The sequence below is a fragment of the Leptidea sinapis genome, chromosome 2 (genome assembly GCF_905404315.1).
Source record: "Leptidea sinapis chromosome 2, ilLepSina1.1, whole genome shotgun sequence".
NCBI lineage: Eukaryota > Metazoa > Arthropoda > Insecta > Lepidoptera > Pieridae > Leptidea > Leptidea sinapis.
The window spans coordinates 23,395,095-23,417,814 of NC_066266.1; the positions used below are offsets into that span (position 1 = coordinate 23,395,095).

At 36.7% G+C, this 22,720-nt stretch overlaps 1 protein-coding gene across 1 annotated transcript in view; it reads right to left on the minus strand.

Moving 5' to 3' along the window:
• Nucleotides 1-22,720, minus strand: part of LOC126974834 (segmentation protein cap'n'collar-like) — a 166,065-nt gene that overhangs the window by 49,283 nt on the left and 94,062 nt on the right. The window contains exons 7-8 of the mRNA XM_050822506.1: nt 17,254-17,387; nt 16,691-16,783 (exon numbers count right to left, since the gene is read on the minus strand). Of these exons, the coding sequence (XP_050678463.1) occupies nt 16,691-16,783; nt 17,254-17,387 (227 nt within the window). The remainder of the gene's footprint in view (nt 1-16,690; nt 16,784-17,253; nt 17,388-22,720) is intronic.

Genomic DNA, 22,720 nt, shown 5'->3' on the forward strand with positions numbered 1-22,720 from the left:
TATTTCACAATCTTGTACTATTCTACTAAGTTGACGAGGAAATATTTTCATTAATTGAAAAAATGCTGTATTATAAGCACTCATATAAATGTGGAAACTTTTAAGTAGCCTTCATTAGTTTTAATTATTTCATAAGTTACAATTGTAAGCAAGCTGTAAGTCTCCCAAATATTAATAAGTAAAAAAATAAAAAATAAATACAAATTACTTTTGGCATTAAATCTCTTTTACCTCAACATAGTCATGGGCATGTATTTTTTTATGTCATTCATTAACACTTTCAACAACTTTTAACATTTTATTTCAAGAGACATTCACTAAATAACTGCACTTCACAGGCCCATAAACTCGTGAATTAATAATATATTTAAAAAAAAAAGGCAAAAAAAGGTATAAATTCGCTTTTAAATCGCACTGCAAGAAAGGCTTCACAGCAACACACAATAGTAACACTATGTAATTGTTTTAAAACTTTTGCAAAAAAGGGGGCTTTAGAACAATATGTAAAAAATTTAAAAAATTGTATTCGCCACAGTGTTCATTAATATTTTTTATGATTGCAGCAATAACAGTAAACATTGTCAAAATTTCAGAATTTAATTTAAGCTTGCCTTCACCACCACAACAATAACAAAATAAGTATCGAAGGATTTTTACTATTATAATACCAAAAGTGATTTTGAATAACACATCGCTTCAAGTGATGATTGTTGGCACATGGGTTTCGATGTACTTCAAGAGGTAGCATAATACTTTACAACATGCTATCTATAACTTGGACCAACAAATCACATTGGTATAAAATAATATATATCATAATGTATATTTAATACTAATTTTATAAAATATAATAATTTCAAATACTACGAGTATGTAGTTATTAATAATGCACCAGTATGGGAGGCTAGATTATTAGTACCACAACGGCGCCTATGTCTGCAGTGAAGCAGTAGTGTGTAAGCATTACTGTGTTTCGGTCTGAAGGGCGTAGTAGCTAGTGAAATTACTGGGCAAATGAGACTTGACATCTTATGTCTCAAGGTGACGAGCGCAATTGTGGTGCCGATCAGAATTTTTGGGTTTTTCAGGAATCCTGAGCAGCACTGCATTGTACTGAGCAGGGCGTATCAATTACCATCAGCTGAACGTCCTGCTCTTCTTCTTGTCCCTAATTTTCATAAAATAAATCGTAGAGTATTTCCGTACAGAGATTCAACACTAAACCAATTCTAGTCGCTTATTTTCATAAAAAAAAACCTAAGCACATTAGACTTTTTGATAGCTTTCAATTCTATTTATAACTTTCTTACAAAAAATTTCCTTGACATATAAATTTGACACGAATATTACTGTATTAATAAAAAAAATTTGCAAATTTTGTATTGCTTAGTTTATAATATATACTTATTCGTTAGGTTGAATATCGAATAAAATAAAATTTTATACTACTTACATGTATTTGCATGCCTTGTTAGTAGAATAAGAGAAACTTTAATCTAAAATAAGAGCGATTGTAAAACTGACCTCATTAAAATGCAAATAAAGATTATTATTCATTATTATTTATCAAAGATCAGTCATGCCACAGAGACTGGCATAGACTTCTAAAGCCCTTAATTGAAGTAGACACATCTCAAACAAGCCGGAACCGCATTGTGACCGCAACATCGACTCAATGGCACCGTAATTGGCGCGGGTGACCCCACGAACCACGGAGATCTATAGATCCATCGATCGATAATTGATATGAAAGTTACATTCGTATCTGTATTGAATTATTATTGTATGTCTTGTAATTACGTTGACGTCGTCACAGTGGTATTGCGTGGGTTATTTTAAGACTCCATTTGCTATATTTCGTGGCATTAATTTTCAAAATATATTGTTTATGCCCATAAGAAGCTCGGACGCGAAAACGAGACAAACACATTTAGTAAGAGCAATTAAAATATAATTATTTAGAAAAATGATTAACACTTTTTCATTATTGCGCGGCATTGTAATTAAAGCGCGGTCGAAACAGGCAATTTCTCATCACGTGATGTCTCAGTAATTTAACCCACACTCAAAAACACGAGAACAATTTTTATTATTTAATTTTCAAAAGAAAATGAGCGTTTAAATACATGGAGATTACAGTTCGGTTTTGATCTCTATTTAACCAATATATTACAGCTTTTGGTTATTTCATTTCGGCCGTTTTCAATAACCTATCTATCCTTAGTTTAACTTACTAGAGGTAGACAAATATATCCAAAAATATGTCCAATATTGGACATATTTTTGGCCAACTATGGATAGATAAGATCTTGTCATTAAACGGTGAAAACAATTTATCCGTAACTAGAGATACGTTATTGAAAACGCCACTAAAAAGTTATACCATCTATCTACATCACCGAGTAATTTGACACGATTTTCAAATCTAGTACATTTTGAGCGAAGCCTGCTAAAAACTTGACAATATTACGTACCGTCAATAGGAAACCTAAATTAGCAAAAATGAGACTTAACAACTTATGTATGGTATGTTATGTTCGGTATGTTAGTATTTAAAAAGAATAGGCAATTCCCAGAACCAAGGGTGTCGTAAGAGGCGACTAAGGTCTTTTACCAATGTGAGGCTTCTTTGCACAGGATGCGAGTTAGATTATGGGTACCGTAACGGCACTTTTACTGCCGTGAAGCAGTAATGTGTAAGCATTATTGTGTTTCGGTCAGAAGGGCGCCGTGGCTAGTGAAATTACTGTGCAAATGAGACTTAACATCTTATGCATCAAGGTGACGAGCGCAATTGGACGTATTTCCTGAAAAACGTTCCAAGCCACAAACATTAGATTTGTGTTTAAAGTTCAATAAATATAAGTGTATTCCGTACATGTGGGTTGGGCTACTAAGTCATGTTGTCATTTATAGAGTGACAGTAGGGCTGCCATATATTGTAAGTCCGTTAATATAAATCACGTGACCAGTTTTGTGTTCTTAACTCAATTTCGCCATGATTGTGGTTTGGAACGTTTTTCTGGAATAAAGTCTAATTGTAGTGCGCTTAGAATTTATGAGGTTTTCGAATCCTGCGCGGCACTGCATTGTAATAGGCAGGGCGTATCGATTACCATCAACTGAACGTCCTGCTCTTCTTGTCCCTAATTTTCATAAAATAAATCGTAGAGTATTTACGTACAGAGATTCAACGCTAAACCAATTCCCCAAAAACCGTTCCCCAGAGGCTCGAGTCCCACAAAAAAGCGGCGCGTCTCACCATCAAACCATTTGTCAAAACGTTTCAATATGTCGAATTTCGTCATAATTCCTACCAAAGGACACCGACACTGGGGGATGACTGGACACAAATTTGAAGACAACTATAGAAATATTGGAATGAAACCTCTTTAGTTCTAAAGAGCCCGCTTTTGTTTTTTTTTTTTCATCACGCGACTAGCGGGTGAAAACCGCCGTTTGTAGAGCTCGGTGCGATTATTGAGTTTCAAATATTAACGTACAATAACTAGCTAGACTCCCAATCGCCTATTAAAAGGTCGTCAGAAAATGTCCGAGCGTCGTTGTATATACATATACATTTTTTTTTATGTGAATAAAGGGCGAGACGAGCAGGACGTCCAGCTAATGGTAATTGATACGTCCTGCCCATTACAATGCAGTGCCACTCAGGATTCTTGAAAAAACCCAAAAACTCTGAGCTCGTCACCTTGACATAGGATGTTAAGTCTCATTTGCCCAATAATTTCACTAGCTACGACGCCCTTCCGACCTAAACACATTAATACTTATACATTACTGCTTCGCGGCAGAAATAGGCGCCGTTGTAGTACCCATAATCTAGCCGGCATCCTGTGCACAGGTGCCTCCCACTGGTACATTAACATATACATTAACTGATACAGATTACATTAAAATATTCATTCAAATTAATACTTATTTCATTGCCGTAATTTCGAACATCTTCTTATTAGCTTTACAAATTCAACTTTATATTCTTCCCCATGCGATTCCTGTCCGCTCTCGGATGTTGCGCAGCCAAGACTTGTTCCTACCGACACCTCATCTTCCGGACACCAATGCTGAACAAGTCTAGAGTTACCATATGTCCGGATTAATCCGGATATGTCCGCACTTTTCAAATTACTAAATGGCAAACATTAAACAGACTCTCATCCATCTGCCTCCATAGAATCTCAGAGTTCTTGGACTTATCGCCAGAAAAGATGCCCACAACCTCAAGGTTCAAACAACTGATGGTTATTGGGAATGTAGACGGACGACGCCCCATAGGTCGCAGCCCTATAAGATGACCAATATAATACTACAAGAAATAAGAAAGACACTGGGATCACATATCATCAGTAAGTATTTTGTATTTTATTAATTTCAATGTAAAATAACACGAAGCGTATCTTACAAAATTTGAGAGATGCCAGTGAGAGTCAAGATGCCACGCACACAAGGCATCTAATAGTTGCCGTAATAGAAAAGCTACTGTTCTTAGGTACTGCGGTATCTGTACTGGAGCGCAGCGGATACCAATCCTTAATCTAAGGCTACGCTACTAAGTGTCGCGATAACAAAATATTATGTTAAAAGTGTTATTTAAAAAGAAATGTAATGTCACGTCTCTCTACTGCATGCTGTTCTGTGTGTATGCGGACGAAGTCGCGGGGTTATCAGCCAGTGTAATAATATTTTGGCTAGGAACGGATAAAGGTTTGGTAAATGTAACTTAATGTTTTATATAATTCAGGGAGTTCGGTCTTAATCGTCAGGTTCGCTTATCGCTGAAGATTTTAATCTAACACTTGCTTGGTATATAAACAGCCACATTGTATTTCAAGCCAATCGAGTAATTCCTTCTATCGATGTCTGATTTGCTGTTCATTTCGCGTCTCAGTGCTTCATTCAAACAAATGTGGTAAGAAATTTTTCGCTTATATCTTTTTGTGCGATTTGTATAACTGACAGCACGGGTCTGTCATTTTTTTTTATGTTTAACCGTCTTGAAAGGAGTTTTTAAGTAGTATTTATGTTTTCTTTTAAATAAATCGCTTTTAAAGGTTTAAAACGTGACAGACAAGTACCACCTCCGAGGAAATAGATGGCGCTAAACTTCATAATGACAACTATGACAAAAACTATTGCGACTCATTTCATCTGCAGTCCCCCTGGAAACGAGATGAAAGGTCTTGTAACGTCGTAAAAGTCTAAAATAAAAATGTAACGTTTCAATCCTTAAAAAGTGTTTAATTTAATTATTTAAATGTGTTACCACTCGCGTTAATCCTTCTATCGGTGTCTGATTTGCTGTTCTTCTCGCGTTTCTACTAAAGTTTAATTAAAGAAATAGGCCATAGGCGTTTAATAACTTATATTTAACTTAGTAACAATTAATTATGTTTTGGCTAGACACATTTTTTTCCCCATTACCCCCGCGGTGTGGTGACAAATTATGCGTTGACAAGCGGCGGTTTGAGACGCAGGTGGTTCATTGTCTGGCGGGACCATTCGGGATTGTGTTTACTGATGGCTTTTGTATGGGAAAACAAATTGCTTTTTATTTATATCTTACATTTTATTGGACAAACGATTATTAGAGTTGTTACTTGATGGTAAGTGATCACCACGTAGGTTACAATACAGAGGAATAACAGGCGTTTGTAACTCCGCGCTTTATTGTACAAAAAATACCTACCGGCGAGCGGAAACCTCGAGGCAGTCATTCAGTAGGTTGCTAAACGAGCTATAAATCATTCAACTATAATCTGCATCGCACAACAAATTTATATTTTTTCTTAGTTGACCCGACAGACGTTGTTCTGTATATTATAATAAATAAAATAATGTTTTTATATGAATTTGTCAATAATATATCATAACATTAAAAATTACTCCGTAAAATATGCACCCTGCTGTCGTAATAAAATTGTTTCACAGCAGAACTGTCAAACCGTGCGTCAGTAAATTCTCTCATAGAAATTATGTATGGACACATCAAAGGAAAAACAAAAAATCGATCTACGAATTTCGTAGGCTGATTCCGATTGGTTCAGTAATTTTGCGTATTTGCGCCTCAAAAAAACAAGTCATTTTCAATTTATTACACTAAGTCACATAGGATTATCGTAAATCAACTAGCTATTAAATTAAAATATATCGTGGTAGCCCTATCCAGCCAATCAGCTCACAGCCCGCATCGCTTCAAATAGCGGCGACATGAAACGAACAGATGACACGATTGTAATTATTAGACCAATCTCGATCTACTCGGCTAGGGCTGTCAATGGAGGAAATTAGAAAATTTTTCCTATTTTTTTTTTTCTTTTTTGTCCTATGACACATCGTGTGAGAATATCAGCATGTTTCTTCGACTCATTAGTCGAAGCCCCGTCTACCGTATAAACTACCAGCATCATTAGCGGACCAAAAGTAAAATATTAACTCTTTTAAAAAAAGGGTTGTGTGGTTTTATGAAACCACTGTAAAAGAGAAACTTTTTATCACATTATAGACATTTAACTCGAAATTTTAAAACATTATTTTTGCATAGACATGTAAAACGACGAATGACAGACGATCTGCCGGGTAGACACCCGGCAGATCGCTAGCAACTATAATTATAATGTACCCACTCAATCAATGCAAATAAACGACTTTTGATTTGAAGGATCTACTTCACAGTTCAAAGCCTGTTGAACCCCAAAAATTTTATATTTGGAAATTGAAAATTCATTCTTCGTCAAAAGTTATGTCAGAAACAACCGGATATTTTATTCGCAGGAGCGCGAGAAATTACTCAAATAAAAATCGAATAAGCATTACTGTTTGGAGGTGTTTATTTTTGAAGAAAACACTAATCAGTCACCTAATCTATCAAAACAATATTTTGTTCAGACAAAAAACATATTTACAAGAATAGTACGAGTGACAACCCTAACAAGTTCGTCATGTATAAAGGAATGCCATTGTCTCTCTGTTCGTACATGATTGTATCTTGTTACGGTTAGAATTTTCGGTAAAATCAAAAATATATATTCATAATGTGACGACCTGTATAGCCGAGTGGTTAGCGATCCTACCTACTAAGCTAGAGGTCCCGGGTCCGAATCCCGGTAGGTGCAAGCAATTATATGATGAATATGGATGTTTGTTTCCGATTCATGGATGTTTAAATGTATTTATGTATGTTTATATGAATTTATGTATGTTAAAGTAAGTATATTGTATTAAATATATCATTATCATGTAACCCATAACACAGGCTATATATGCTTAACTTGGGGCAAGATAATTTGTGTAAAAAGTGCGACAATATTATATTATATTATTACAATGCAGTGCCGCTCAGGTTTATTGGAAAACCCAAAAATTCAGAGCGGCACTACAACTGCGCTCGTCACCTTGTGACATAAGATGTTAAGTCCCATTTGCCCAGTAATTTCACTAGCTACGGCGCCCTTCAGACCGATATACAGTAATTCTTACGCATTACTGATGTAATAGGCACCGTTGTGGTACCCATAAGATCTAGCCGGCATCAAAGGGGCCTCCCACTGGAAAAATATATATATCTATACTAATCTATACTAATATTATATAGTTGCAGTGTTTGTTTGTTTGTTTGTTTGTTTGAACGCGCTAATCTCTGGTACTACTTGTCCGATTTGAATGATTCTTTCAGAGTTGGGTAGTCCATTTATCGAAGAAGGCTATGTTTTTTTTTTTTTTCAAAATTAGGGATCTGTAATAAAATTGCTATTTTGTAACACAAGGTGTAAAATCGAAAACCTATTTTTGCGTGCGCTGCAAAAACTATTGACAATAGAACAAAATGATGTACAGGCTATAATATAGGCAATATTTTATTACTTATAAAACTATCGCGTGAATTATACTTTATATGGCAAAACAACGTTTGCCGGGTCAGCTAGTAGTGTATATATTTAAAGTAAGTATCATTTTCCTTTTTCAACTGTACTGCAATCGCTCGCGTCTTTGTTGATTATATTTGAAATCGGCGAGTGGATTGCAACTCGTGTGGGGCGTGTCTATACTCTGAAATACGCCGCGTCATTCGAGTCAGGACCTGCCGGATTGACAGGCAATTAACCGAACGAGCCTCGCGCATGAAGGGCCAAGATGCCGGAGATATAACCTCCTTTGTGTGCAGGTTTACATACATACAAAACCTAAATATGTTTTTTTTTAATGACAATTGGAAATAAAAATAATTATGGGTCTCAAATCGAGTGTCTCAAGTTGGACTACACTGCACTCCATGAAGTAATTAATCCCAATTAAAATCCGTACATTAGTTTAAGATTACACTGGAAACAAACATCAGGACACTGGATTTATATATACTTAGATATCAATAGGGTACGAGACGAGCAGGACGCTCAGCTGATGTTATACATATAACTCTCATTTGCCGAGTAATTTTAGTAGCTACGGCGCCCTTCAGACCAAAACACAGTAATGTTAACACATTACTGCTTCACGGAAGAAATAGGCGCCGTAGTGGTACCCATAATCTAGCCGACGTCCTGTGCAGCTGTGTAACTGATTAAAAATGATTTACAAACCGTTCACATGTTTACGTATGGACGAGCGTTCGTCTCCATCGCACATTTTTCGCTGTCGACCCGCAAAAAATTACATTTTTACGACCATGTCGATATTTTAATCAAATATGCAAACGCATATTTGATTAAAATATCGTTCACCGACCATCATAACAGATGTAAAGTACCAGTTGAGTCACAATTTAAATTAAAACTTGGAAGCAACATTCCTTTCACCGTCGTCAAAGTGAACCCCACTCGAGACACGAACGCCTGGTCTCAAGTGCGGCCTAAGTCAACATGACATTCCAACGCGGAGGTGGGTACGGTGACATCACTAGTGATGCGGTAACTATAATACCGATATCGATAACTCCATCTTCTTATCTAAATACAAAGGGCGTTGTGTAATGAGTCATCGTAGTCAAATCGGGTAGCCTACAACAAGGTCATTATGTGACTTTTAAGGTTTTACCCGAAGTAAAACCAATGGGTAAACTGTTACCGAGGCTCCGCTCTCAGTCCATCCGTGTCAGTTGGCGGTATCCCCCAAACAAAATTATATAAAAGTGACCATTATGAAATTAGCCATCATGGGTTAAATTATTCGTTGCTACAGCAGCAATCTAAAAACACACATACAAATAACATCTGTCTCTCTATTTCAGCTAGTGAGATAGAGCCCAGAGACAAATGGAACGACGGGCAGCTCTTATTAATAGGATACTCGTTGGTTATACGAAATTAAATTATATTTCTTTCGTGTGCAGGTGTGAGTCGCACTTGGCCGTTTTTTTCATTCGATGAGATGAACATTGACCGTAACACATGACGGTAACAATTATATGTTGACTATTACATTTCAGATGGCGCAAGTGATACCGTTTAACATCTTGCGGTGATAAATACATGTACGCAGTCATTAAGACCCTTAAAAAAAATTACCAGACTTCTTGTGGTTCTCATAAGAGACTTTTATAGTCTCTCATGTGATATTATCCCCCGGTTTACAGAACACCAATACACTTTTAAATAAGGCTTTTTTATCGCGAATTATAAGAAATCGCAATGATATATAATATAGGAGTTAAACTGAACAATAGCAACTAAATTGAATATGTACTCTCAAACTTATTTGCTTATTTAAGTTTGATTTACCTGAAGCAATTCTCCAATATTAATATTGCTACATACCTACACGTCTATCTTAAGGAGAAGAGGGGTAAGCTGATCTGTTTCACTGGCTTCGTACATAAAAAGCTCTATTTCATTCTTTTTCTGTATCTCCACGATCTAGTCGTGGAATGCTCGACCTATCACAACATTTCCATTCACAACGTTCTATAAAATTGTGTTGTCAGTCTAAATATTTCCTTTTCAATAAATGCTGATAGATTCTTTAGCTCCAAGGATATAGATATCGGGAATAACCACATAAATATTATATGTAGATATGTCTTTAATACTTGGTTCTTAACCTATTATTATATTTTAATCTACTCATAGCAGCTTTAGTTAAAATATTTTTAACGCAGACGTCGGAGATTGTGTTACGGCGTTGTACGCGGCTATTTAAGTAAAAAATACTGCACACATTAAAGATTCTAAGTAACACCCCCGCAGATTGTTCACACCTCACAGAAAAATGTTAATGAATAAATCTACATAATTAGTTATCTTGCATACTGATTCCTACGCAACAATATATCGAGAATTGGAATAACTAGTCATTGTTTGAAGAATAAATTTATACAAATATATTCATACGCGCAGAGTTCGGTTATAGCACGCTCCCTAGAGAGCTTAAACAATTTCTGGACAAAAAATTGTATCTAAGGGTGATAGAGATCATGAGATCATGCCGCTTGCATCACCAGAGGATACCTATGATAATCAGAACATAATTTTTTTGGAAAATTGCCATTTGTCACGAGATAAGGACATTCAAGCGTTAGATACTCAAACTTCATATTTACACATTTTCATCGAGATATTTCATCGATATATGTAATCTTACATTCACACCCCTACACTGCAGCTACCGTATTGAAACATATTTATCACTAAAACCATTTCAATCACAACCAAAGTAAACACAATTGACAGATTCCGGATTATCGCTACAATAATGTTATTTTAAAATATTCATAATTTTTATGTTTCATTGTCATGTTTAATTTATCGCCGGTCATTATTACGTGAAACGATATTTTCGATACATAATTCACGTGGTGGCACTTGTAGTAAAATGTATACAGCTTAAGACACGGACGAGTAAAGAAAGAAGGACTCCGCACCGTGATATTAGCAAGTGAAGCACCGTTATGCTAGTGTGTGTGCGGTTACGGGGGATACTAGTTTCGCAATTATTTCTCCCTTAAATAATCATATATAGCCACAATTTTTCATTATAGTATCGTTGTTACACATTTTCACAACGCACGACGGCATTTTTAAAATATTTTATTGCGACGCAAACTGATCTGTCACAGACGATGGCAAATCTCATAATCGGGGCTGATCGAATATATAACATCTAAGAAATAAATTGACCACCCCCTTGATAAATGCTGTAGAAGATACAAAACTCTTATTAAAAGGTCGCCAAAAAATGTCCAAGCGGCGTTGTATATACATAATAACTTATACAGATAATACTAAAATATTCATTCAAATTAACACCTTATTTCTTGGCAGTAATGTTCAAAGTCACATTTCGTCGTCGACGTATTTAGTTTTAGCATTTAGCAAACATCTTTATGTCATGTTAGTTAAGTTATTTTGTTAATTTAAAGAAGCACCTAATTGAAATACAACACTATATCCTATTTAAGTGTGGATACGCTGTTATTAGGACAGTATATCACTGAACACTTTGTCAATGCGTGGCGTTGTATTCAAAGCGCGGTCGAAACACATCTGCCTACGTGTTGATTTTCCTATATCATTGGCAACATATTATAATATATAGCTAACGGAGGAGTAAAGAAAGACTCCGCCCCGTGATATTAGCAAGTGAAGCACCGTTATGCTAGTGTGTGTGTGGTTACGGGGGATAGTATCCCCCGTAACCAAACCAACCCCGTTACACAATTTTTTCTCGCTTAAATAATCATATATGGCCACAAATACGTTTTTAGACTTTTTCACAACGTACGACGGCATTTTTTAAATATTTTATTGAGACACCAACTGATCTGTCACAGACGATGACAATTCTCATAATGGCCGCCTATCGGCCTGTAGTAGTGTAAGTGTGTGCGTGGGGCTATGTATTTACACGTTAATCGGCTTGTTTTGGTGCTACACTGTTATGTAAGGTGGCACGGAGTCCTTATTTTTTTACTAGTCCATGAGCTTAAGACTGCAACTTTGTATTAACTTGATTTCACTTGATGTATGCTTTGCATGCTACGCGATTTAAAAATACCAGAATGTGCCTGCGTGACGTGCTTCTAGTCTAAGCTAGATTTATATTTATAACTAGGTGACCCGACAGACGTTGGTCTGTTAAACATCTTATATCTTTAGACGAGCAATTCTTATATATATATAAACTGAATCTCGGAAATGGCTCCAACGATTTTCATAAAATTTAGTATACAGGGGATTTCAGCGGCTATAAATGGATCTAGCTAGGTTTCAATTAAAAAAAAAATAGTTTTATTCGTGTTTTAATGAGAAACACCTATAATAACATTAGAATACAAAGGTAAATTTCGCCACTATATACAAGACTGTAATAGCTCAGATGGGATATTGGGTGATCAGAAAAGCAGAACCCCGGTTATTAGTTTTTTTTTTGTTCAAGTTTTGTACATTCTTAAAAAACCGAGCAAGGCTTGGTCCTCCGGATATTATTAATAATGATAACAGTAAGCTATGTGACGATAAGAGAAATGTAACAAAATTGTTCAAGCGTTTCTAAAGTTATAGAACAGACATACAGACAATCGAACTAAATTATAAAATACTAGAATTTGTATCAGTAAATTGTTAATCTCAAATTTGGCAACATAAAAAATTACATAATACACATAAAGCACATACAAATAAAAGTATTTTATTAATATTAAAGGTAAAGGTTTGCATAAGAGGCGTATTAAATTAAATTTTTAGTTATTTGATACTTTTCAGTTTTTGAAATCGGTGTTTTTGAACGTAGTTTATTTTTATTTTTTTACGTTTTAATGTCATTTAATAATAAAAGATAATTAACCTGAATGAAAACTCCAAAAAAAAGCCGTACACAGAAAGCAGGTAGACGAAAATTTACATATAAATGTTCATAAAATGAAAACTACTGGGCCAAACTATGTAAATTTTTATGGGACCAAATGGCATCTATTTCGCATCAAACAAAAGAAGAATTACATAAATCGGAACATAAATCCCAGAGAAATCCTAATATACATAAAAAAAATACCGATCGAATTGACCTTTAGAATTACATGTTCAACCATATTTTATTCCAAATTAATAAATCTGAAACAATGTATCGTTTTTGATTTATATGTACTGTGCTCGAGGAAAAATACAACAATCATAGAATCTTAATGTTCATCGCATTGTGCCGTTATTTGATTACCAAGATAACATTTCCCACAATGGTTGTCATACAAATAAATTTACAACAGTATTTAAAAAGTACACAGTGTGTTATCTTGTACGCTGGTACTAAAACCTTCGTGTATGAGTTTGACTTACACTTTACCGGTTCTATTAATTGCTATCTGTCGCCCGGGGCCTTGGAAGGGCAAACTTAAATCTACTTTATTGATAAGAAGTGACAAGACTAACAAAACGTTTACTCGATAAAAAGGCTTTAAATTCTGAATGGTTTTTCCTTTAGAATTCTATTTTAAGTCATTCAAAACTCTACCATCGCTTTAGTGAATGAAACGGTACAGGTATTCACCAGAGGGAGGCTCCTTTGCACATGATTCCGGCTAGATTATGGGTACCACAACGGCGCCTATTTCTGCCGTGAAACAGTAATGTGTAAGCATTACTGTGTTTCAGTCTGAAGGGCGCCGTATCTAGTGAAATTACTGGGCAAATGAGACTTAACATCTTATGTCTCAAGGTGACGAGCACAATTATAGTGCTGCTCAGAATTATTGGGTGTTTCAAGAATCCCGAGCGGCACTGCATTGTAATGGGCAGGGCGTATTAATTACTATCAGCTGTACGGCCTGCTCGTCTCGTCGCTTACTGCCATAAAAAAGAAATCTCTTTCACAGTATGTCATTGCTATTGTTATAAAAACATAAATCAGAAATTAATAAGCCTTGTTCACTACAACAGTTGGTATCGATTAAAGAATTTTTTATGCTTGGAAGACAAACGAGCGTACGGGTCCGTACGCGATGCTAAGTGATCACCGCCTCCTATATACTCGTGCATCATCAGGAGAAATCACTGAAGCGATGACAGCCCTTAGTCTTGGATGCATCGTCAGCTCGTGCCAGTTTGGTTGTACGCGAAAAATGGAACACTCAAAAATTTAACCACCACCTAAGACATAAGATGGTATGTCTAAACGCATAGTCAACTCGTAGCTGGCAAACCCAAAAGACACAACACACGCAAATTTCCACCATGTTTCGATATCGATAAAGTCCACAGTTCCTCATCACTATTAACCCGTCGCGGTGTGTGGCCAGAAATAACCCGTGTGACACCCAATTCATTAATCAATATTAATTCCTCCATAGCTTCCAGATACAGATAGGTGTTTGATACTGCCCCGCCGACGAGTTTTTTCTGAACATCTGATCCTTGAGTGATCGTTGTCGCTTGGTACGTTGTAAATCATTTTGTTTAACAAAATAAACTATTAAATGCCACTTTGGTACAAATTTAAGTGAATCAGAAAACCGAACATGTTTTTTAGGTTTTGATACAAAATTGTGATATAAAAAATAGCTGATACAACAAATTAAGTAACCCGCGCCTGCTCATAGTATGAATTATCAGTGACTGAATCATTTGTATTGCGAATATATTACCTATATATATATATATCTAAGTTAAAGAAATGCATATTGTAAGCCTGTTAAGAATATTATATTGAATTTGTTGATTAGTTTAATAAACTTTTATTTACCCACGCGTCGACAAGGTTATACAAATTAATTTTCTAACATCAACATTTTGTTGCATCATTTTAGATTTTACATATTATATTGTAATTGAAATGATTTGTAAATCGATGTAAATGTAAATCTTGATATAAAAGAGTGGCAACGAGTTTCTTGCTACTTCTACTCATTAGCTCAAGCCTTTACGAAGTAACGGTAGATTTTTTTTACATTCATAAGTGTCATTTCCGTGACCTACGTGAATAAACTGATTTTGATTTGATTTAACATAATAAGACCTAAATTGTTTATTGCATCTTTTTATCACATAGTAAGTTATTATGTTGTATGTGTGCAACTGTGTTGGGGTATTAAAACACGAATGTGGGTGATGATAGTATCACATGAGTGTTTTAATACCTAATTATCAACAGTTGCATACAAGACTTTATCTTCACCCATAATATGACTCCTCTATAAAAGATTCTGAAACAGTTAGCTTACTGCTAAAGTTAAAAAAAAGCCAGTCCTAGTAACCATTGCATCATCCAAACGATTGCTGTAATGTTGGACTGAATTTCATTTGGATGATGTAATGGTTATTAGGACATTGGGTGTTTTAATGTTGGCAATAAGCTAACTGTTTCAGAATCTTTAATAGAGGATTTAATGCATGGGTGTAGATAAATTTTATTTTGTATCGTCAATCAACAATACAGCTTCGAAGTGGTATAAAGTATGTAACCCAATTACAGATGAATCACAACGAGTGGCCTAATAGACCCAGGTGTACAGTTGGGGGTTAAAATCATAGTAAGTGCAAATGTTTATAATTAATAAGGACGCTTGTTTTCGAGTCATACATTTATATTGGCTGAGCTCCAGTTATTATAGCCAATAGCTTTGCCTGGTTTGGGGCTTGAACATTAACGTTGTGCATTTTTGAATATTTTGGAATGTTTAGGGAAGAAATTTTGCGTGAATTGCATTATTTATTTGTATAAAAGTACAAACATTTGTGTGGATAAATACAATATTCATTTATTGCGCTATCGTACACAAAAATGACAATGAATGATATATATTACATAAAAAATTTAACACTTCAGAACTATTACAATTACTTTACATTAAAAAATTTATCTCTCTTTCATCCATAATAAACTGTAAAAATATTTCACGGCTGAGATTCGATCCCTCGACCTCGCGGTGTTTCGGCTTCGCAATCACAATGATTCAACCACTGGTCCAATGACCGTATGATCATTTAGTTGAAATAGCCGAACTATGATCAGTTAGAAGTATAAATCTTTCATTCATGATTTCAACGACTGTCTTACGATTTTTTTTATGAAAATAAAGGACGATACGAGCAGGACGTTCAGCTGATGTTTATTGATACGCCCTGCCCATTACAATATAGTACCGCTCAGGATTCTTGAAAATCCCCAAAAATTCTGAGCGGCATTACAACTGCGCTCGTCACCTTGAGACATAAGATGTTAAGTCTCATTTGCCCAGTAATTTCACTAGCTACGGCGCCCTTCAGACCGAAACACAGTAATGCTTACACATTACTGCTTCACGGCAGAAATAGGCGCCGTTGTGGTACCCATAATCTAGCCGGCATCCTTTGCAAAGGAGCCTCCCACTGGTAAGTAAATTATCGTTCAGGTTACGTGTCCTGACGCGAGTTTAACATTTTATACCTTTCCCAATAAAAGTGCTCAACGCCGATAAGGAAGTTTCACTTCAACAATAGAGTATCTAGGGTTCCTCAAGACTTACGGCCGTTCCCAATATTCAGTCTATCTCCGATAGTGGCCTATTTGTGATAAAAAATCGTAACTATCGTTGACTTTTCTGTCCCTATAAACTTATCGACGGTGACTCACCTTATCCGTACACGCTGTCTGTCAATGGGTAATGGTAATGTATGGAAATTGCAATTCACGCGTCCCAATATAAGGCGATAAGAGAGACGTATCGGGTTAAAGTATATTGGGAACGGTCGTTAGTAGCTATGGAGCTCACCTGGTTGTGGTAGTGCGCCAGGGGGTGATGCGGCATGTGCCGCATTGCCGGATGCAACATGTTGCCCCCACCGCTACTGCTGCCCTCTACCGCCTGCGGACAAAAAGACTTACAGACAATAAGCAACTAAATTCTATACTCACAATCAACCTTTCCGTTCCGGGAAACTCTGATCGCGCGGTATGCCTGGTAGACGAGATTTTGGAGGTTCTATCAATGTGTATTATTTTACGTGTTTTAAAAGATTGCTTTTAATTATGATGATTTGAGTGAACGTATCAGAAAGATATTTAAACAAAGTATAAGACAATGCAATATAAACCATCTTATAAACAAAACACGGGTCAGAACTTGATGAGCGAGTAGGGTGCCGTAGGGCACACTTGGTTTTGGTGTAACTGAAAAATGTAGGCCAATTCTTTAAAGACCGGTGATTCCTCTGGTGTTGCAAGAGAATGTAGGCGGCGGTGAGAACTTAACAAATATACTGTCGTCTCCTTTTTTATATAAAAAAATAGATGTACGAGTACATTAATTCCCTGCTTTCTTCAAGAGCATCTCACCTCAGGCTGTTCATCCTTGGTCTCAGCCTCGTCACCAAGTTCCACCAGTTGCAGCGCCTCCTCGAGCAGGTCAAATCGGGACTCTTCGGTGCTCACCAGGTCGCCAGGCAACTCTCCTTGGATAACGTATTCACCTGGAACAAGGAGATAGATAAACACATGAAAAGTCACAAACAAAAGCAGTCTCCGCTGCGCTCCAACTAGATACCGGAGGCGTAGTCGCAAAGTGCGGCAACTAATACTACGCCCAGCTCTCGAGCGAGTCTCGAACAATGTGTGACGTTGACGTGCCACGTGTTCTGTTAATTTTTGCTAATAATTGAAACCAAAATGCCGGGTTGCGTAGTAAAAATAATACTACAAGAAATAAGAAAGACACTGGGATCACATATCATCAGTAAGTATTTTGTATTTTATTAATTTCAATGTAAAATAACACGAAGCGTATGTTACAAAATTTGAAAGATGCCACTGAGTGTCAAGATGCCACGCACACAAGCATCTAATAATTGCCGTAATAAAAAAGCTATTGTTCTTAGGTAGTGCGGTATCTAGTTGCAGCGCAGCGGAGACCAGTCCTTAATCTAAGTGTAAAATTATGTTAAGTTATTATTAAAAGCATTGAAATGTTTAAGCCAAATTATTTCAATGTCTTCCGATTGTAAATCATTTAAAACCGCTACCAGTTAAACAAAAACCCAAAACCCCTTTGGACACGTCAATCAGCCTTATGGCTTCTGTTTTGATGACTACAGAGAACCCAGTGGTCGTTCAATCCGAGATGAATGCCCAAACAGATTAACACTTAGACTTACCATTGTGGGTTTTTGTATTCAGACAACTATTGTAATACTGTTATAGGCTTTGCATATGGTCAAACCAGGGAACTAATTATTTGAGTATCGAGCGCTCGAAATGTAAGACAACCAGAGTTGACAATAATTATTGTCAGAATATTATATCATAGGATTATTCACCATCATCATCATCAGTCAGAAGGGGTCTACTGCTGGACAAAGGCCTCCCCCAAAGATTTCCACGTCGATCGGTCCTGCGCTGCCCTCATCCAACGTATTCCGGCGATCTTGACCAGATAGTAGGTCCATCTTGTGGGGGGCCTACCAACACTACGTCTTCGGGTACGTGGTCGCCATTCGAAGACTTTACTGCCCCAACGGCCATCAGGTGCCCTGCCCACTGCCACTTTAGTTTTGCAACCAACTGGGCTATTATGTGTGACTTTGGTTAACAATCTCCATTGCCCTTTGAGCGACAATGAGTTTCCTCGAGCTTCCTCGATTCGATCCATATCCATAGGTCGCCATTCGAAGTACTTTACTGTCCCAACGGCCATCTGTGCGTCGAACTATGTGCCCTGCCCACTGCCACTTCAGTTTCTCAATCATTCGGGCTATGCCAGTGACCTTAGTTCTCCTACGGATCTCCTTATTCTTATTAGATCTTGCAGGGAAACTCCGAGTAAAGCCTTCTCCATTGCCCTCTGAGTGACAATGAGCTTAGAGGATTATTCATGCAGAAATAAAATTTGAAATTAATAAATATTAAAGGTCGCGAATCGAAACTAAAAGCATCCAATCTTTTAAGTTGGATCAAACTGTCCGCAGTGTGCTCAATTTGATTAGAATCGATTCAATAGTTTAGGAGTTCATCGCGGGCAATATGAAACGAAATTTCTATATAAAATCACTAGCTGACCCGACAGACGTTGTTCTGTAGATAGTTAAAAAAAAATACTGTTTTAAAGGAAATTGTCAATAATATTTCAAAACATCAATAATTATTTCATAAAAATATCCCTGTTGTTATAATGAAATTGTTTCACAGCGGAACTGTCAAACCGTGCGTAACTAAATTCTCTCATAGAAAATATGTCCATACAAAACAAATATTGAAAATAAAAATAATTATGGGTCCCAAATCGAAATAAAAACTATCCTATCTCTCAAGTTGGACTAAACTGCACACCATGAAGTAATCCCCATTAAAATCCGTTCATTAGTTTAGGAGTCCATTGAGGAAAAACATTGTGGCACGAGATTTATATATATTAAGATTATGAACGAATTCATTATTTAGATACGTTAGTTAGCCATTACGCCATTTCGTTAAGTAATTATTTATATTAGATAGATCCTCTTCGTCAAAAAAATTGAGGTTAACATAATATATTTTGGGCAATTCACGCACACTAACACAAAGTGTGATACAAATCGCGAGCGACATAGCTTGTCGCGCACACTTAACTAATATTCCTGTCCTGTTTTTATCAGTAGTCTAAAAGCGAGAGAATCTAGACGTAATTACCTAAGATTTTCAAGCTTAATCATGAAACAAAAACACAATTCTTATATTAATGTTATTTATTAAATATAATTTAATCTTTGTATAAAAAAAAGAGTGCGTGTACTTATGTACCTATGCACGCAAGAAGTTATACTTCTTTGGCCTAACAAAGCAAAAATCCTTAAAATTATTAATTCCTCGTGCTATTCTACGTTTGCAGAAAGAAAGAATAATATTGTAAAAATCTTGCAACGATGGCTTTAAAAAGTAATTATTAAATAACTAATACGGCCGTACGGGCTTGAACCCTTTGCCTACCCTAATTATGGATGACCAAACAAGAAAAACAACGAATGTCGCGAATGTCGAAAATTTTAATTACCGACTTAGGTCAGGTTAGTAGAGGTCAGCTAAGAAACCGATTTTCCAAAATTCCATCCGCAAGATTTATTTTATTATGAACAGAACAAAGTCTCTCGCGTCAGCTAGTTATATATAAGTGTTTTATTTAAATGTGTAACACTCGCGTTAATCAAAGAGCGAATGACGCAAACGTCTGATTATTTTAAGAACCAACTTCAACCTGTTACTTTTGTGTTACAGTGATGCGCGCGCATCTTAAAAGTTCACTCTGGCATTTTTTCATAACGCGCCAAAAGAAGTATAACTTCAAAACTTCTAATCTAAACGACAATATTTTATTTCTAACCACAATATAACAGAAACAATAAAACCAAACACCTCCGTAACCGCAGAAAGAGACAAATCCCAAAATTGCTTCACAATAGTTTAATCCCCGCGACAAAAACTCCGACTACCCGCATAACGGCAGTTCACAAAAGGGTTTCACAAAGGGACACTTTGTGGCTGCCAACTGACTGACCGACTACCGTTCCTGTTGTTTTATCAGCCCTAATGGGATTAGCCCACGGGACTCTCACGCCGGGCTTTTAAAACGTTTCGAACGGTTAAGTATTGTTGAGTAATTTATGACAGGTCGTTGCAAAGATAATCATCAAACGGTTAAGGACATATTTTTTGTCATGTATTACATTCTGAATATTATGAGCTTAGATAACTTAAAGATGTGAACACGTCGAAAAAAATTGCGGCGAACTGTTAGCCTCTAGTTTCAGCGTAGTTAAGAATAGTGACGTCCCAGGCTCAAGGGTGTCGTAAGAGGCGACTTAGGGCACACAGGATGCCGTTTAGATTATGGGTATCACAACGGCGCCTATTTCTGCCGTTAAACAGTAATGTGTAAGCATTATTGTGTTTCGGTTTGAAGGGCGCCGTAGCTAGTCAAATGAGACTTCTTATGTCTCTACAAATTAGGATATCATCCCCATCATCCGGATGTGTGGCAGTCCACCACAGTGCGGTTTTCAAGGAACCGTCTTTCACGTACTACAAAGCTGTGAAATGTGCTTCCTTGTGCGGTGTTTCCGGGACGATACGACATGGGTACCTTCAAAAAAAGCGCGTACACTTGCCTTCAAGTCCGGCAACGCTCCTGTGATTTCTCGGGTGTTGCAAGAGAGGGCGGCGGTGATCACTTAACATCAGTGGAACAATCGTATGTTACATAAAAATAAAGTAGAAGACAAACAATGAAGTAACTTCAAATTGGTATATAAACCTTTCAAAATTCCAAAAAAAAAACCAGCAACTTTGCCTTCAACCAACCATCAGATGGACACCATTTTCGATGTCTGCCACAAAAAACCACATTAATTACAACCTAAGTGTCCAAAAAGGGATGCAATCAGCAAAAAACGTCGAAACAAAACGACACACCGAGCCCTGCGATTGGTCGGCCGTGAAGGACGCGGCAAGATGGCCGCCGACAGAGGAAAAAACAATCTAATTCGGGCACCGGACGGCCCGTGGTAATCAAATTGGTTTCGTTGTTTTTTAGCCGAGCGGACGATGAGGAAAATACATGGGTTTTTGAGTCACGTGCGGTTTGAGGATGGTTGTACAATGTACATACATACCTATATGGTAACATATATATATATATATACTAGCTGACCCGACAGACGTTGTTCTGTACATAAGAACCAAGATTATTTTGTAAAATGCCCTGCCTGTTAATGACGTTCTATATTATGTATAGAACGTTATTCCTGTTGTTAACTATAATCAAATTGTTTCATAGCAGAACTGTCAAACCGTGCGTCAATAAATTCTCTGATGAAATAGATGTCCTATGGGTCCCAAATCGAAATAAAAACTATCCTATCTCTCAAGTTGGACTAAACTGCACTCCATGAAGTAATTCCCATTTAAATCCGTTCATTAGTTTAGGAGTCCATTGCGGACAAACAACGTGTCACGTTATTTATATATATTAAGATATATATGTTTATATATAACGTACTGAATCTGATAGGTAGTTTGGCCATGTACTTAAACAATAAAAACATAATCGGATTTGGTACGGCCGAACCATCGAACGCGCTATGGTAGCGGACCATACGAATATGATACGTCGCGTTGACCATCTCACAAAATTATTATTATTATTAGCGTCCGGGCCGTACCGATACCGCACCGGATGCCGGCTAGATTATGGGTGAAGCAGTAATGTGTAAGCATTATAGTGGTTATGCCTGAAGGGCGCCGTAGTTAGTCAAATTACTGGGTAAATGAGACTTAACATCTTATGTCTCATGTTGACGAGCACAATTGTACTGCCGGTCAGAATTTTAGGGTTTTTGAAGAATCCTGAGAGGGATTGCATTGTAATGAGCAGGGCGTATCAATTACCATCAGCTGAACGTCCTGCTCGTCTCGCCCCTTATTATCATTAAAAAGTTCGACGGGTTCGACTATGTGTTTAGGCTATTAGAATAAAATTAGATTGAAGACACAGACACATACCTACTAGAGAATATGGATGAACGTATTAGGATAGGTCATCGAGTTGATTTTAAAGTTCTGAGCGATCGAGTTCAGAGACGACAAAGAGAAGCCGAGATGGATTGTAACTCACGACATTAAGTCACGATTTTTTTTCTTTATAATATTTTTTTCTATAACAATAAGGAACGAGACGAGCAGGACGTTCAGCCGATGGTAAGTTATGTGTTCTGCCCATTACAATGCAGTGCCGCTCAGGATTCTTGAAAAACACAAAAATTCTGAACGGCGCTTCAAT